At 42.6% G+C, this 17,068-nt stretch overlaps 1 protein-coding gene across 6 annotated transcripts in view; it reads right to left on the bottom strand.

The window, feature by feature from the left end:
* ptpdc1 (protein tyrosine phosphatase domain containing 1) overlaps window positions 1–17,068 on the bottom strand; it is a 163,758-nt gene that overhangs the window by 43,946 nt on the left and 102,744 nt on the right. For all 6 annotated transcript variants that reach the window (XM_033037182.1, XM_033037186.1, XM_033037187.1 and 3 more), the window contains exons 2-4: window positions 7,173–7,344; window positions 3,455–3,535; window positions 2,205–2,323 (exon numbers count right to left, since the gene is read on the bottom strand). In XM_033037182.1, coding sequence (XP_032893073.1) covers window positions 2,205–2,323; window positions 3,455–3,535; window positions 7,173–7,339 — 367 coding nt within the window. In that variant the 5' untranslated portion in view covers window positions 7,340–7,344. The remainder of the gene's footprint in view (window positions 1–2,204; window positions 2,324–3,454; window positions 3,536–7,172; window positions 7,345–17,068) is intronic.

Below are 17,068 nucleotides of genomic sequence, written 5' to 3'. Positions count from 1 at the left end.
CAACACCGCTCTAAGGCTCCATAAGGCGCTGGTCAGGCCGTATTTGGAGTACTGTGAGCAATTTGTGCCCCACATCTGAGGAAGGTTGTGCTGGTTCTGGTGAGGGTCCAGAGGAGGTTTACAAGAATGATCCCAGGAATGAGTGGGTGAGCAAATGATGAATGTTTGGCAGCACTGGGCCTCTACTCACTGGAGTTTAGAAGGTTGAGGGGGGACCTCATTGAAACTTACAGAATAATGAAAGGCATAGATAGAGTGGATATGGAAAGGATGTTTCCACTGATGGGAGAGTCTAGGAGCAGAGGTCATAGCCTCAGAATTAAAGGGCGCTCAAGGATATCCCGGAATTTACAGAATACTTGGTGCGCACTTGGAGAGTTATGTACAGTTCTGGTCACCACACGATAGGAAGGATGTGATTCTGCTGGAAAGGCAGACCGTGGTGCTGTGCGGCAGACTGTGGTGGTGTTCAGCAGACTGTGGTGCCACACATGTCCACTGGCAGCAGGCCAGACTCGTTACCGTCCCAAATAGGCGAGCCGCCGAGCCCTCACCAGCTCGTTCCCCAGGCCCGAAGAGGGGTGAGAAGATATCCAAGATGGCGGCAGAGGCAGATCATAAGTGATCAGAGCAGAATTAGACCATTCGGCCCATCAAGTCATCTCCGCCATTCAATCATGACTGATCTATCTCTCCTTCCTAACCCCGTTCTCCTGCCTTCTCCCCATAACCCCCGACAACTGTTCTAATCAAGAATCTATCTATCTCTGCCTTAAAAATATCCAATGACTTGGCTCCACAGCCTTCTGTGGCACAAAATTCCGCAGATTGACCACATTCTAAAGAAATTCCTCCTCATCTCCTTCCTAAAGGAACGTCCTTTAATTCTGAGGCTATGACCTCTAGTCCTAGACTCACCCACTAGTGGAAACATCCTCTCCACATCCACTCTATTCAAGCCTTTCACTATTCGGTACATTTCAATGAGGTCCCCTCCTCATTGTTCTAAACTCCATCGAGTACAGGCCCAGTGCTGACAAACGCTCATCATATGCAAAGAACAAAGGGCCAGTAGGCAGTGTGCTTCACATCGACGGTGGAGTACATTTCACTCCTCTCCAGATCCTCCCTTTTCTCTACTTTTTGTTCACCCAATTGGCAATCAAAAGCTCTATCACCTGTATTAATCTATCACTTGCTAGGCTTTGGCCTGCACCCACCAGTTTTCCAGCTTGCTTGCCCTGTAATACAGTCTGAAGAAGGATCCCAACCCAAAAAGTCGCCTATCTGCTCAGTTAACGCAGCACCTTGTTTTGTGCATGCCAGCATCTGTAGTTTTTGTCTCCCGAAAGCAAATCTCCCTAAAGTTAGTCTTTATTATATAAGCATTGTGCATGATGAAAGCAGATTTCTAGCAATTAATATATGATCTTGGAGTGATCACAACTGGGAAACTGCACTTTAGAGTCTGAGTTATTGGGTATCTTTATACTGAGATATGTGGGTTCATTAGGTTGAATCATGTAGGCAATCAGTCATAATATTGAATGGTGGAAGAGGCTCAGTAGGAAATGGCTCACTCCTACCTTTTAAAATAATTGGCATTAAGACTTCAGGAAAGTCTTGTGCAGAAGAAACTGTGCATAAGTTTTGTGCAGAAAGAATGCATTGGTTCCAGCTGAATATCTCCAGATAGCATCTCCACATCATGATGAATTACAAATTACCTGAAGGCAGGTGGTGCACCCTGATGGGTGCTAGAAAGGTCATGTTTGTGGAAATATTTACCACAGGGCTGCTGTCTTAATTGTTGAATCCATTTGCTTTAATTGGTAGTTCATGACAGTGATGGCCCTCCTGCTTTGCTCCAGACTTCAACATACCAGCTACCTAAAATCAGACTGCCTCCCTGGAGTTAGTGACATATTGATCGAGAATTTCTCTCATCTGACATTTTACAACTCATAACGTAACGAGGTTTATAGGGGACAGCAAATTCTATAGACCAGGAGAAAAGGACTAAAGCATTTTAAAGACGCCATGATCCCCAGTAAAAAATATACGTGTTACATGAATATTAATAATTTCTTGGTTAGACTGCAGTTTGACTTTATCTACAAACTTAGCAAAATAAGCACTGAGTCTTGCACTTTAAAGCAAATCGATAAGTCTTTTAATTATGGATGAACAACGGGTGGACTTACTTCCAGCCGCCATGAATACCTCTGGTAGGTAGGTAAAGCCACTCTCCGTCTCCAAGGGATTACCACAGCGTGAATGTTCCCCAGGACGCTGAAGATTAATTACTGTCTTTATGCCATGCCTGAAGTATGGAGTTAATAGAAACACCAATCAAGTTGTTAACAACCGAGAAGGTATGATCAAATCAGCTAAATAAATATACCAAATTATAATCACATTATAAAAATAATTTCACATTAGTGTAGAATTTCAGAACCATTCAACCACTAAGTTGTTCACCGTCAAATTGAAATATGAATAAAGGTACATATTACAATTCAGGTGCTGATTTAAAATTGTGTTTGGAAATGTAACAAAGCTTTTTGGTAAAATTGTGCAATTATTATGGCAAGGTCAAATACCAGAGCAGAGCAGATCGTCTGGATTTCAACAAATGGACCTATGCTAGGCATCCAAAATAACAAGCATGTGAAAGGAAAGGAAATTATGTACATTTCGGTGACTTTTAAAATTATATATTGAAGAAAAACTAAATTTGTGCTTGAATTATTTTCATAATGATTATGGTAAAAGCAGTGAAATCAGCAAGTTCAGCACAAAATGAAATTCAGGAACAAACAATACCATCTATTATCAGGGGCATTCATTTTATAGCATAATGGTAATTCCTTGTAATTCACAAATCTAACTAAAAATGAAGGTACAAATTGTTTGTTGCAAAATAACTCAATATTATAGTCTGATGACAGAATATTTTTATTTTACAGCTTGACAGATTGGCTTTATATTCCTAGTAAGCATTTTTGCTTTAGATTTTCATTATTCTTATTTGTGTATGTATAATCTCCAGAATGTGTAGGAAGGAACTGCAGATGCTGGTTTATACCGAAGATGGACAAAAAATGCTGGAGTAACTCAGCGGGACAGGGAGCATCTCTGGAGAGAAGGAATGGGTGACGTTTCGGATGTAGACCCATCTTCAGACTAGTGAATGGTTGATGCTTCGGGTCGAGATCCTTCTTCAGACTAGTGGGATGACGTTTCGGGTTGAGAACCTTCTTCAGAGTAGTCTGAAGAAGGGTCTTGATCCACAAAACATCACTCATTCCTTCTTTCCAGAGGTTCTGCCTGCCCTGCTGTTATTCCAGCATTTTGTGTCTATCTCCAGGACGTGTTATCCCTTCCAGAAAAACTCAACAAACTAGGAAAACAAATGCTCCCTAAAAAAACAATAGAAACATTAAAAAGATACCTTTTAAATTGTTCAATAATGCTGTATTTTTCAATAATTTCAGTGGAAGGACGAGCCATTGCTAATATATTGTCAGTAATCCTGTACATAAGAAATTAGTACATTTAACAATTAGCTACGAGAAAGCAATTTAGCTTTGTTGCATATTATTCATTAAACAACTCAGCAAATAAAAATCAGCAGAAACTCAATGTATTCATAAAGCGAATACCCATTTCACTAATGATAACAAATATACTTGTTTTTGAATATTGAACAAATGGCTTGATATTGAACTATGATGCTTTTAATAACTAAAATAATTACATAAGAAATATAACAGCATAAACCACAACAAATTAAGGCAGTATTTAAATTGATTATTATGCTATGGTTGGCAAAGTTTTAAACTTTGTCCAAAACTTTAAGTATTCTTCTGTGTACTCAATTAACCTTCTCTAATCACATACAATCGGCATATTCACTTAGTATGGTGCCTTTTCCTTTGGAGAATAAGCATTAAGGTTTAGGGGCAGGATTCCTCAGCAGAAGGAGGATCATTCAAGAGAGTCAATTCTCCAGCCTTCCTTTACATTTTATTAAGTTTACACCACCTTATCTCCTGATACGAAGAAACATCAAATCTCATTTGTGTTTGGCCCATGTTGCCCCAAATCTTATGACCCCAAGACTCTCTGTTGGTTTTCTTGCGGTCAGAGAAGGACTTTTATGAAGCATCACCCCTGTGGGAAACAGCAATCATTGCACACAGCAAGTTCCCGCAAATAGCAATCAGATATACAGTGCATTCAGAAAGTATTCAGACCCCTTCACGTTTTCCACATATTGTTACGTTACAGCCTTATTTAAAAAATGGATTAAAATCCTTTTTTTTATCATCAATCTACACACGATACCCCAGAATCAAGAAGCGAAAATAGCTGTTTAGAAATTTTTGCAAGTAATTAAAAGAAATAACTGAAATATCACATTTACCCTTTGCTATGGCACTCAAAATTGAGCTTAGGTTCATCCTATTGCCATTGATTACCCTTGAGATGTTATTACATATAAGGTCCCACAGTTGGCAATGCATGTCAGAGCAAGAACCAAGCCATGAAGACGAAGGATTTGTCCGTAAACCTCGACAGGATTATGTCGAGACACAGATCTGGGGAAGGGTATAAAACAATTTCTGCAGCATTGCAGGTCCCGAAGAGCACAGTGCCCTCCATCATTCTTAAACTTTGGAACCACCAGGACTCTTCATAGAGCTGGCCGCCCGGCCAAACTGAGCAATCGGGGGAGAAGGGCCTTGGTCAGGAAGGTAACCAAGAACCCGATGGTCACTCTGACAGAGCTCCAGAGTTCCTCTGTGGAGATGGGAGAACCTTCCAGAAGGACAACTATATCTGCAGCACTCCACCAATCAGGCCTTTATGGTAGAGTGGCCAGACGGAAGCTACTCCTCAGTAAAAGGCACATGACAGCACGCTTGGAGTTTGCCAAAAGGCATGAGAAACAAGATTCTCTGGTCTGATGAAACCAAGATTGAACTCTTTGGCCTGAATGCCAAGAGTCATGTCTGAAGGAAACCAGGCACTGCCCATCATCCTGCCAATACCATACCTACGGTGAAGCATGGTGGTGGCAGCATCATGCTGTGGGGATGTTTTTCAGCGGCAGGAACTGAGAGACTAGTCAGGATCAAGGGAAAGATGAACCGAGCAAAGTACAGAGAGATCCTTGATGAAAACCTGCTCTAGAGAGTTCTGGACCTCAGACTGTGGAGGAGGATCACCGACCAACAGGACAACGACCCTAAGCATATAGCCAAGACAATGCAGGAGTAGCTTCGTGACAAGTCTGTGAATGTTCTTGAGTGGCCCAGCCAGAGCCCGGACTTGAACCTGATCGAACATCTCTGGAGGGACCTGAAAATAGCTGTGCATCGACGCTCCCCATCCAAACTGACAGAGCTTGAGAGGATCTGCAGAGAAGAGTGGGAGAAATTACCCAAATACAGCTGTGACAAGATTGTAGAGTCATACTCAAAAAGACTTGAGGCTGTAATCGCTGCCAAAGGTGCCTCAACAAAGTACTGATTAAAGGGTCTGAATACTTATGTAAATGTGATATTTCAGTTATTTATTTTTAATTACTTTGCAAAAATTTCTAAACACCTCTTTTCGCTTTTTTATTATGTGGTATTATGTGTAGATAGATGATTAAAAAGAGGAATTGAATCCATTTTAGAATAAGGCTGTAACGTAACAAAATGGAGAAAAAGTGATGGCGTCTGAATACTTTCTGAATGCACTGTATGACCAGAAAACCTGTTTTAAGGTGAGCTAAATGCTAACATTCACTAGACTATTCGAGATAATTCCTCTCTCTGAAACGTGGAATGCACTGAAGAAGTAGACAGGACCTGGGCCTTACTAATTATTCCACCCTCTCCCTTGAGCCTCACATCCGCCATATCATTAAAACCTCCTTCTTTCATCTCCGCAACATCGCCAAACTCAGACCCTCTCTCACACCTCCCGCTGCTGAAAGACTCATCCATGCCTTCATCTCCTCCCGACTGGACTATTGCAACTCACTTCTCCTTGGCATCAGCTCCACCTACATCAACCGACTCCAACTGGTCCAGAACGCAGCCACCCGACTCATCACCCACACCAAATCCTGACATCACATCACTCCAGTCCTCAAACAATTTCACTGGCTTCCCATCTCCCACCGGATCACCTACAAAATCCTGATCCTCACCTACAAAGCCCTCCACCATCTGGGCCCCCCATATCTCACTGACCTCCTCTCCCCCTACCAACCCTCACGGTCACTCAGATCCACATCAGCCGGTCTCCTCTCCATCCACAAGTCCAACCTCCGCAGTTTTGGAGACAGAGCCTTCTCCAGGGCAGCTCCCAGGCTCTGGAACTCCCTCCCCCAACTGATCCGCAATTCCGTGTCCCTCACCATCTTCCAGTCCCGCCTCAAGACCCATCTCTTCACCTCTGCCTATCCTTAGCCCCACGTCCCCCTCCCTTTTCATCTGTGCATTAATTGCCTCATATTGTGTTTGAATTGAATTCTGTCTTTACTTTGTGTACTAGTCATGTCTCTACTATTTATTTCATTCCCCTTACATGTTTTTCCTCTACCTGCTAAATTTTTGTAAGGTGTCCTTGAGACTCTTGAAAGGCGCCCATAAATAAAATTTATTATTATTATTATTATTCTTAAAATGGCACTTCTGACGGCGGGGCATACTCATATTAATATAGCAGAGATCAACCTGGAGTTCCCTGGAGTAAGATTCAAAACTAGTACATTCAAAGTCTGTTTTCTAAAATAAAATTGTAAATTTACATATAAAGGGCTTTTTTAAAACTTACTTCAAATTGCAAATAGTGTAATGCTAACATCTGCATAAAAACAACTGTGTATCTTAATAATTAACTTTAACCAAAGCAAAAACGAAATTGTGAATATAAATATTTGAATATTAATCTTATTTATTACATGGGAAGTTTCCTAAACTTCACAAAACATAGTTACAATAGGCCAGTTATGAAGTTACATGAAAAATAATAACTTATTTACAAATTACTTTGGTCACAACAAATGCTGTTTTAAATACATTTATTACAATTTACTGCAGATATAAGTCTTATTTGTATAGGAGGATGAAGGAACATATTTAAAAAATAAAGAAACCAATAAATAATACCATGAAGAGTATAAGCCTTTAAGAGCTTGTTCCTCTTCACTCCATCGGGATGGATTCTCATACTTGCATGCTCGACCACCACATGCCATGGAGCACTGCATATTACTGGGGATAACATGCCGTAATCGCTCTCCCACTTTCGTATACTTGGCTGTCGGGCGTCTCATACTGCCTAAGATAATGAAGCAGGGACAATCAGGCAATGTTCAAACACATAAAACAATGCAACCTTTAAAAATGCATACGTAGAAAATAAATAATAGATACATTTTGTGATGAATGTACATCACATGAAGAGACAAAAGTCAATGCATCAAAAGGCTTATTGTTAAACTCCAAGAATCGAGCATGTTTGGAAATGTTGTGGTGCCTAAGTGGACAATTTCTTTATTAATACCCAACACGCTTTGGTTAGTCGTTTTGTTTGGTGTTACACGGTATTATAATTCATTCCCCAATGAATCTGATAAAGTTTCAGGATGTCATGGGAAACATCACCTGAACGCAGGACGCTGAAACATCGGGTATCTAATCAGATAGCAGTTTAATCAGTTTTCCTATAGTTTGCAAGATTACAAGCAAAAGTAAATATTTTCACAAGATTAACTTTTAGAAATTAATTTGTAACAGCAGTAATTTTACAAACTGGTCTCTGGTCTTGAGGTGTGGATGCACAGACCTTTATTTCAATCTTGCGCTCCCCACAACTCTTTCTCTCGTATAATTCACATGTACCCAAAGATGTAAGACTCAATTTATTTATAACATCAGCTCTTCAACATTTAGTTGATGTCAATGATCAAAGGTAAAATTTACAAACAACAATTTTACAAGTGCCAACTAGAAGTGCCAACTTCTACCATGCAAAAGATGCATGGGGTGATACATCCAATAAAACACAATCTCTGAAACAACGAAGTAATGAATTAAAAAATGCTGTCATTTTAAAATTATGCACATTTCTACATTGTTGTAAGTCTATATTATAGCATCATTTACTTTTTCTCGGCGACAGGGTAGTTTTTGCCTCTTCAATATTAACTGAAGACACAGCAACCATAACCTGATGAGTGGATGATGAGAGCACCTCTACGGCTGAGCTGCGACGTCTATGTAAAACTCGAACCAAGGTATCTGAAACAGAATGCCTCTGACTCTGAATAAAGCTGCTGAAATACTCCACTGCAGAATGCCTTCTAGAAGACATGATGATGTGCTTCAAATACCCAAGATGTGAAATTGCCGGTTGACAAGAGTTGCTTCTGAAATCAACAATGTTGAAGTCCACTCTGATGATATTCTATTACGAGTATATCAGCTCCTTAGAAGAGATGACAGTTTCCATAGAAACAATCCGTGAAGCCTATTATGTTTGCCAATGCCTGTAACCTTCAGTGCAGTGCTGCAGCATGGGGCAGCTATCATTTAACAGCCAATGAGTACTATTGTCCAATAGGAACATTTTGCAGTAAATTTGCAGCAAATTCAGAAACTTTACACTTCAACATCCAGAAAGCGAAATAAAACTAATCACGATTCCCATAGCTTCTGTGTAATTTGAGCACTGTCATTGTTAAATGTGCATTGGATTCAATATAACACAATTGTTTAGATGAGATGATACAGTCAAAGAAAATCACACATTATAAAGAATGCTGTGGCTGAGCAGGAGGTGATAGCAACTTTGACAATAGTGCAGACAATTTGTCTGTATATGGGTGGAGCTGTGAAATAAAATAAGGGATGATTACCTTGTTGAGAGTGTACTGCAGGCTCCAAAATAGTAAATGAGAATTAGAAGAGCAAATATGCCAAGAGATTAGTTCATAAATTCACACGTTTCAGGAGCAGAATTAGGCCATTCAACTCAAGTCTACTCTGCCATTCAATCATGGCTAATCTTTTTCATCTCAAGCCTATACTCCTCCTTTCTCCCCATTACCCATAACACCCTTACTAATCAACAGCCTGCTCTCTCTCCCCATCCCCGCACACGCAACAAGGGCAGAGTCCCTCTGGTCCTCACCTTTCACCCCACCAGCCGGCAAATACAACACATAATCCTCCGCCATTTCCGCCACCTCCAACGTGACCCCACCACTCGCCACATCTCCCCATCTCCCCCCATGTCTGCCTTCCGCAAAGACCGCTCCCTCCGCAACTCCCTCGTCAATTCTTCCCTTCCCTCCCGCACCACCCCCTCCCCGGGCACTTTCCGTTGCAACCGCAAGAAATGCAACACCTGTCCCTTCACCTCCCCCCTCGACTCCATTCAAGGTCCCAAGCAGTCGTTCCAGGTGCGACAAAGGTTCACCTGTATCTCCTCCAACCTCATCTACTGCATCCGCTGCTCTAGATGTCAGCTGATTTACATCGGTGAGACCAAGCGTAGGTTGGGCGATCGTTTCGCCGAACACCTCCGCTCAGTCCGCAATAACCTACCTGACCTCCCGGTGGCTCAGCACTTCAACTCCCCCTCCCATTCCCAATCCGACCTCTCTGTCCTGGGTCTCCTCCATTGCCAGAGTGAGCAACAGCGGAAATTGGAGGAACAGCACCTCATATTCCGTCTGGGGTCCTTGCGTCCTTATGGCATTAACATTGAATTCTCCCAATTTGGCTAGCCCGTGCTGTCTCCTCCCCTTCCTTAACCCTCTAGCTGTCTCCTCCCACCCTCCCATCCGCCCGCCCTCGGGCTCCTCCTCCTCCTCCCTTTTTCCTTCTTTCTTTCCCCACCCCCCATCAGTCTGAAGAAGGGTTTCGGCCCGAAACGTCGCCTATTTCCTTCGCTCCATAGATGCTGCTGCACCCGCTGAGTTTCCCCAGCAATTTTGTGTACCAACAGCCTGACAATCTCTGCTTTACAAATACACAAAGACTTGGCCTCCAAAGCCATCTGTGACAATACATTCCACAGATTCACTGCTCACTGGTGAAATAAATTCCTCCTCTGGTCCTAGTCTCTCCCACAAGTGGAAACATTCACTCTATCCAGGTCTTTCATTATTCAATAAGATTCAATAAGATTCAATGAGGTCCCCCCTCATCATTCTAAACTGCAGCGAGTGCAGCCCCAGAGCCGCCTAACGCTCATACATGAATGCAATTGTTCCCAGGACCATTCTCGTAAAGCTCTTTAACACCAGCACCTCGCTCCTCAGATAGGGTGCCCTTAGCTGCTCATTATACTCCAAATGCAGTCTGACTAGTGCCTTATGAAGCCTCAGCATTATATTCCAGCCTTTACATTCTAGATTGCAGTCAGCTGCAGGACTAATAAGGTTGTCAAAATGGGGATTTTAACATTCCCAATATTGACTGGGGCTGTCAGAGTGCAAAAGGTTTAAAAGGGGGGCGTTTGTCAAATGTGTTCAGGAAAGTTTCCTCGGGCAATATGCAGAGGGCCCTACATGGAAGAGGGCAATGCTTCATCTAGTTTTTGGGAGGGATAAGTGGCTGAAGTGTTTATAGGAAAGCCTTTCGATCAGCGACCACTGTTCTATTAGGTTTATGATAGTTATGGATAGAGACAGGGTGGGCCCTTGAGTTAAAATTCTAAATTGGGGCAATGCAAACGTTGTATTAGACAGAAACTCACTCAAGTTGATTGGAGGAAGTTGATTGAGGGAAAAGAAATGTTCAGAAAGTGGGATATTTTTAAAATGTGCTGACAAGAGTCCAGGACCTGCAAGTTCCTGGAGTGAAGGGTAAAGGAAATGGGTATAAGGAAGTTTGGATGACAAGAGAAATTGTGGCTCTGGTTAAGAGTAAGGAGAGGCATGGGGCAGGTAAAGGCAGCCGGGATCCACTGTACACCTGGAGGAGATTCTGGAATGGAGGAGCACACTAAAGAAGGAAATCAGGAGGGCAAAAAGGGGGAAAGAGATAGCTCAGGCAGATAATATTTATGATAATCCAAAAAGATTTTATAATTACATTAAAGGTCTTGTCCCACTTATGTGATTTTGTCAGCGACTTGCCGGCACCCATCATAGTTGCAGCAGGTCGGCGAAAAATTTCAAAACGTTGAAAACCTAGGCGACCAGAAAAAGGTACGACTCTTTGGTCGACTCACGACTAAACAGGCATCACCCTGCAAAGTCGCCTTTGACTTTGGAAAGAAAAGTCGCCTTTGACTGAAAAAAAAGGGATAACCAGATAGAGAATAGGGCCACTTAGGAATCAATGTGGTTATCTCTGTGTGGAGCCACAGGAGATAGGCAAGGTCCTCAATGAGTATTTCTCCTTTGTTTTTACTGTGGAGAAAGACATGAGAACCGAGGAACTTGGGGCAGTCAATGGAGATGTCTTGTAGGCAATCAGTATTACGATCGAGGAGGTGCTGAATGCCTTATCGCGTTTGAAGGAAGACATCTCCCAGGCCTGATCTGATATATCTGGGGACGCAGATAACATTACAGGTGCCCTGGCTGAAATTTATGAAATTTATGAATACGGGTGAGGTGCCGGAAGGTGGCGAATGTTGTGCCTCTATTTCAGAAGTTTTGGTCACCCTACTATAAGAAAGATATTATTAAGCTCGAAGTAGTGCAGCGAAGATTTATGAGGGTGCTGCCAGGACGTGAGGGCCCGAGCCATAAGGAGATGTTGGACAGCGAAGGGATGGAGGCCGGTGACAAGTGGTGTGCTTCAAGGATTTCCGCTGGGCCCATAGCTGTCCGTAGTTTATATCCATGATTTGAATGATAAAGTACAAGGCATGACCAGTAAGTTTGCAGATTACACCAAAGTGGGTGGTGTGTAGATGGTTATCAAAGGTTAAAGCAGGATCCTGATCAATTCAAGGTTTCAAGGTCAGTTTCAAATGTACCAATTAATGTACAGTGAAATTTGAGTTACCATACAGCCATATTAAGTGAAAAGCAACAGGACACACAGCCACATAAATAAAAGTTAACATAAACATCCACCACAGCGGCTCCCCACATTCCTCACTGTGATGGAAGGTAATAAAGTCCAATCTTCTCCCTCTTTGTATTCCCACAGTCGGGGCTGTCGAACCGTCCGCAATCGGGGCGATCAAAACTCCCTCATTGGGATGGTTGAAACTCTCTGCGGCTTGGAGCTTCCGAATCAGTCTCTAACCAGGTAACGCGGGCTCCATGATGTTAAAGTCCACAGGCCTACAGTTGGAGCTCTCCACAGTCGATCCCTGGCAAAGGTATCACAATCTCTATGATGGTAAGGCAGAAGCGCCGGGTCGGTTGCCAGGAAAGGCTGCTCCACTCCATGATGTTAGGCCGCAGTGGGGACAGAGATACAATACAGAAATAAATCGCATCTCCTTCTAGGTAAGAGATTTAAAAAAGTTTCCCCCATCCTCCCACCCCACCCGCCACATCAAACAATCCAAGGAATACTAAACCATCCTCTTTAACACGTACTTAAAATAACAAAAACTGAAGAAAGGACAGACAGATTGTTGGCAAGGCAGCCACTTGCTGGCGCCACCCGGTGTTAAGAGGGTTGAGGAATGGTTAATGGAGTTTAATGCAGATAAATGAGGTATTTTGGGAAGTCTAACCAGTGCAGGATCTTCACAATGAATGGTAGGGCTCTGGGGAGTGTTGCAGAGCAGAGGGATCTAGGGTTTCTGGTAAATGGTGCCAGACATAGATAAGGTAGTCAAGAAGGCTTTTGGCACATTGGCCTTAATTACTCAGGGTTTTGAGTATAGAATTTGGGATGTTATGTTATAGCTGTACAAGGTGCTGGTGAGGCCACAGTTGAGTAATTGTGTTCAGTTTTGGTCACCCTGCTATAAGAAAGATGTTATTACACTCAAAGGAGTGCAGAGAAGTTTTGTGAGGGTGCTGCCAGGACGTGAGCGCCCGAGCTATAAGGAGAGGTTTGGGTAGGCTAGGACTGTATTCCTTGCATCGAAGGAGGATTAAGGGGTTGATCTTATAGAAGTGTATAAGATCATGAGGGGAATAGATAAGGCAGATGCACAGTATTTTACCCATAGTTGGGGAATCAAGAACCAGTGGACATAGGTTTAAGGTTAGAGGGGAAAGATTTAATAGGAATCTGAAGGGCAACTTTTTCCACACAGTGGGTGGTTGGTATATGGAATGAGCTGCCGGAGGATGTAGTTGATGCAGAACTTATAACAATATTTAAAAGACATTTGGACAGGTACATGGATAGGAAAAGTCTAGACCATAAATATTCACAACTCTCTGTGAGCCATCTGTGAGAATACTCTACGAGTATGTTTTTCTACCATGTTGACAATCTTCAACTTTACTACCAACCACCTATACCAAAATCTATTTTGTGATTCGCTTTGAACAGGTGTAATACATTGAGATTAATTTAAAATATTCAATTTGTCCACTAGGACAACAGATCTGCTTATTTGTTTGCAACACAGCAGTTGAACGTTTGAATTAATTTCAGTGTTAGCTGTGTTAAATTTTAACAGAAATTAATGAATATCTTTAATTTAGTTTAGAGACACAGCACGTAGCAGACCCTTCGGCCCATTGACCTGTTCACATTTGTTATCTAACCCACTTCCGCATCCATTCCCTATACATTTGTGGCATTTTATTTTACTAAGTCCAATTAATTTATGAATCCACGCATCTTTGGAAAATGGGAGGAAACCAGTCACAGGGAGAATGTGACCGCATCTGAGGACAGGATCGAACCCTGGTTCTCTGGCGCTGTGAATAAGCAGCTCTGCCAGCGGCACGACTTTGCCGCCCACCAAGCTGCTTTATTTCAGAATTGTTAAACACGCTAAAAATATGCGTGAATAGCTGGATATCTCAAATACCAATTTAAGTAATGAAAATGGCATTTTACAAATAACCTTTCAGCATCATTATTGTGTTTCCAAATTATAAACTTATGTTTTGATTAATATGAATGAGGTCATGGAGACCTTCCAACAAATAATGAATGTTTTTCAACATTGAATATTCTTAGCAGTTGTAATCGATGACACATAGTTGGTGCCTTTACAAATATTCCCTCTGAATGACTTAGTGACTCAGTTATTACACACAAAGAGGCAAGCACGTAATGCACCTCTGACCTAATCTCTAGCGAGCCTAATGTGAACACCAGGTTCCTCTCACTAAATTACATTACGGTCGACATTACAAATCAACCCTTCCCATTATCATTTTTTTCTGATGCAATGTGCAATAAACAGGTTTGAACATAACCAATGGCGTGCTTGTCTTGTATCAGAATATCCAAACAAAGTTTCAATAGTTTATTTTCAATTTACCTTTATCCAAAGTTTCAATGTACTTCCTGTGTTCCAATGAAGCGTAAGATGCTTCAGGGTGCATAGATATTCTTGTAGCCATGACAGCATCTGTCGTTATATATATGCACACACACACGCACGCACGCACACACGCACGCACGCACACACACACACACACACACACACACACATATAATTTATTGCATTTACTGATGTCACATTTTTATTAATCGCCAAATGTTCCTTTGTTCCTTTTTAAATAGAACCTAACCATGTAAAATTAATCAGATGAATATTTAATTGCAGTCTTTCCTAACGTGTAATAATACAGTGCCCTCCATAATGTTTGGGACCATGACCCATCATTTATTTATTTGCCTCTGTACTCCATAATTTGAGATTTGTAATAGAAAAAAAATCACATCTGGTTAAAGTGCACATTGTCAGATAGATTTAAAGGCAATTTTTATACATTTTGGTTTCATCATGTAGAGATTACAGCTGTGTTTATACATAGTCCCCCATTTCAGGGCACCATAATGTGTGGGACACATGGCTTCACAGGCGTTTGTAATTGCTCAGGTGTGTTTAATTGCCTCATTAATGCAGGTATAAGAGAGCTCTCATCACCTTGTCTTTCCACCAGTCTTTCCATCATCTTTGGAAACTTTTATTGCTCTTTATCAACATGAGGACCAAAGTTGTGCCAATGAAAGTCAAAGAAGCCATTATGAAACTGAGAAACAAGAATAAAACTGTTTGAGACATCAGCCAAACGTTAGGCTTACCAAAATCAACTGTTTGGAACATCATTAAGAAGAGAGCACTGGTGAGCTTACTAATCACAAAGGGACTGGCAGGCCAAGGAAGACCTCCACAGCTGATGACAGAAGAATTCTCTCCATAATGAAGAAAAATCCCCAAACACCTGTCCGACAGATCAGAAACACTCTTCAGGAGTCAGATGTGGATTTGTCAATGGCCACTGTCTGCAGAAGACTTGATGAACAGAAATACAGAGGCTACACTGCAAGATGCAAACCACCGGTTAACTGCAAAAATAGGATGGCCGGGTTACAGTTTGTCAAGAAGTACGTAAAAGAGCAAACACAGTTCTGGAAAAAGGTGTTGTGGACGGATGAGACGAAGATTAACATATCAGAATGATGGCAAGAGCAAAGTATGGATGAGAGAAGGAATTGCCCAAGATCCAAAGCATACCATCTCATCTGTGAAACACGGTAGTGGGAGTGTTATGGCCTGGGCATGTATGGCTGCTGAAGGTACTGGCTCATTTATCTTCATTGATGTTACAACTGCTGATGGTAGTAGCATAATGAATCCTAATGTGTATAGACACATCCTATCTGCTCAAGTTCAAACAAATGCATCAAAACTCATTGGCCGGCGGTTCATTCTACAGCAAGACAATGATTCCAAACATGCTGCTAAAACAACAAGGAGTTTTTCAAAGCAAAAAAATGCTCATTCCTTCAGTGGCCAAGGCAATCACCCAATCTGAACCCAAATGAGCATGCCTTTTATATGCTGAAGAGAAAACTGAAGGGGACTAGCCCCCAAAACAAACATAAGCTAAAGATGGATGCAGTACAGGCCTGGCAGAGCATCACCAGAGAAGGCACCCAGCAACTAGGACTTCAAGCAGTCATTGCACGCAAAGGATATGCAACAAAATACTAAACATGACTACTTTCATTTACATGACATTGCTTTGCTTTATCCCAAACATTATGGTGCCCTGAAATGGGGGGACTATGTATAAACACAGCTGTAATTTCTACATGGTGAAACCAAAATATATAAAATTGGGCTTTATTAAAATCTGACAATGTGCACTTTAACCACATGTGATTTTTTTCTATTACAAATCTCAAATTGTGGAGTACAGAGGCAAATAAATAAATGATGGGTCTCTGTCCCACATATTATGGAGGGCACTGTATGTGGCAAAATTCCCTTTCATTTTATATTGGAGCAAATATTATTTTCCATAAGCTAGAAATTGTCGGGGATGTCGCCGATGTCGCCAAACGGAAAGTGTAGACTCTGATCCCAGCGGAGGAGAACGTGAGTCCCCATGGCACCGCCAATTCCAGCCACCACCCCTCTGGTCTCCCTCGCTGGCTCCTCCTCCCCTCCCCCGTGATACCCCCCCTCTCCACCATGGCTCTTCCCCGTCTTTTCTCTGAGCTCACTCCCCACCCGCCCACACACCTCTCTCCCCTCATTATTCCCCCCATTATTCCCCCCCTGCACACACACACCCCTCTCCCCCTACTACTCCCCCCATTACTCCCCACTACCCACACACCCCTCTCCCCCCAACAACACACTCCTGCCCCCACAAAACCCTCCACACCACCGCCCCCACCCACACCCCTCCCGTCACAACCCCCCCCGCCCACACGCAGTTCCCCCAACCCCCCCCCCACACACACCTCCCCCCCACCTCCCCACCTACTCCCCACACCTCCCCCACCCACCTCCCCCACACACACCCGCTCACACACAGCCCCTCCCATACACCCTCCCTCCCACACACACCCTCCCCCACACATCCCTCCTGCCCCTCCCACATCCCTCCTCCGTCCCTCCCACGCCCCCCCCACACACACTGCCCACACACGCC

Source organism: Amblyraja radiata, chromosome 18 (assembly GCF_010909765.2).
Source record: "Amblyraja radiata isolate CabotCenter1 chromosome 18, sAmbRad1.1.pri, whole genome shotgun sequence".
Lineage (NCBI taxonomy): Eukaryota > Metazoa > Chordata > Chondrichthyes > Rajiformes > Rajidae > Amblyraja > Amblyraja radiata.
The sequence above is the reverse complement of the archived record's forward strand: the minus strand, read 5'-3'. Positions and strand labels throughout refer to the sequence as shown.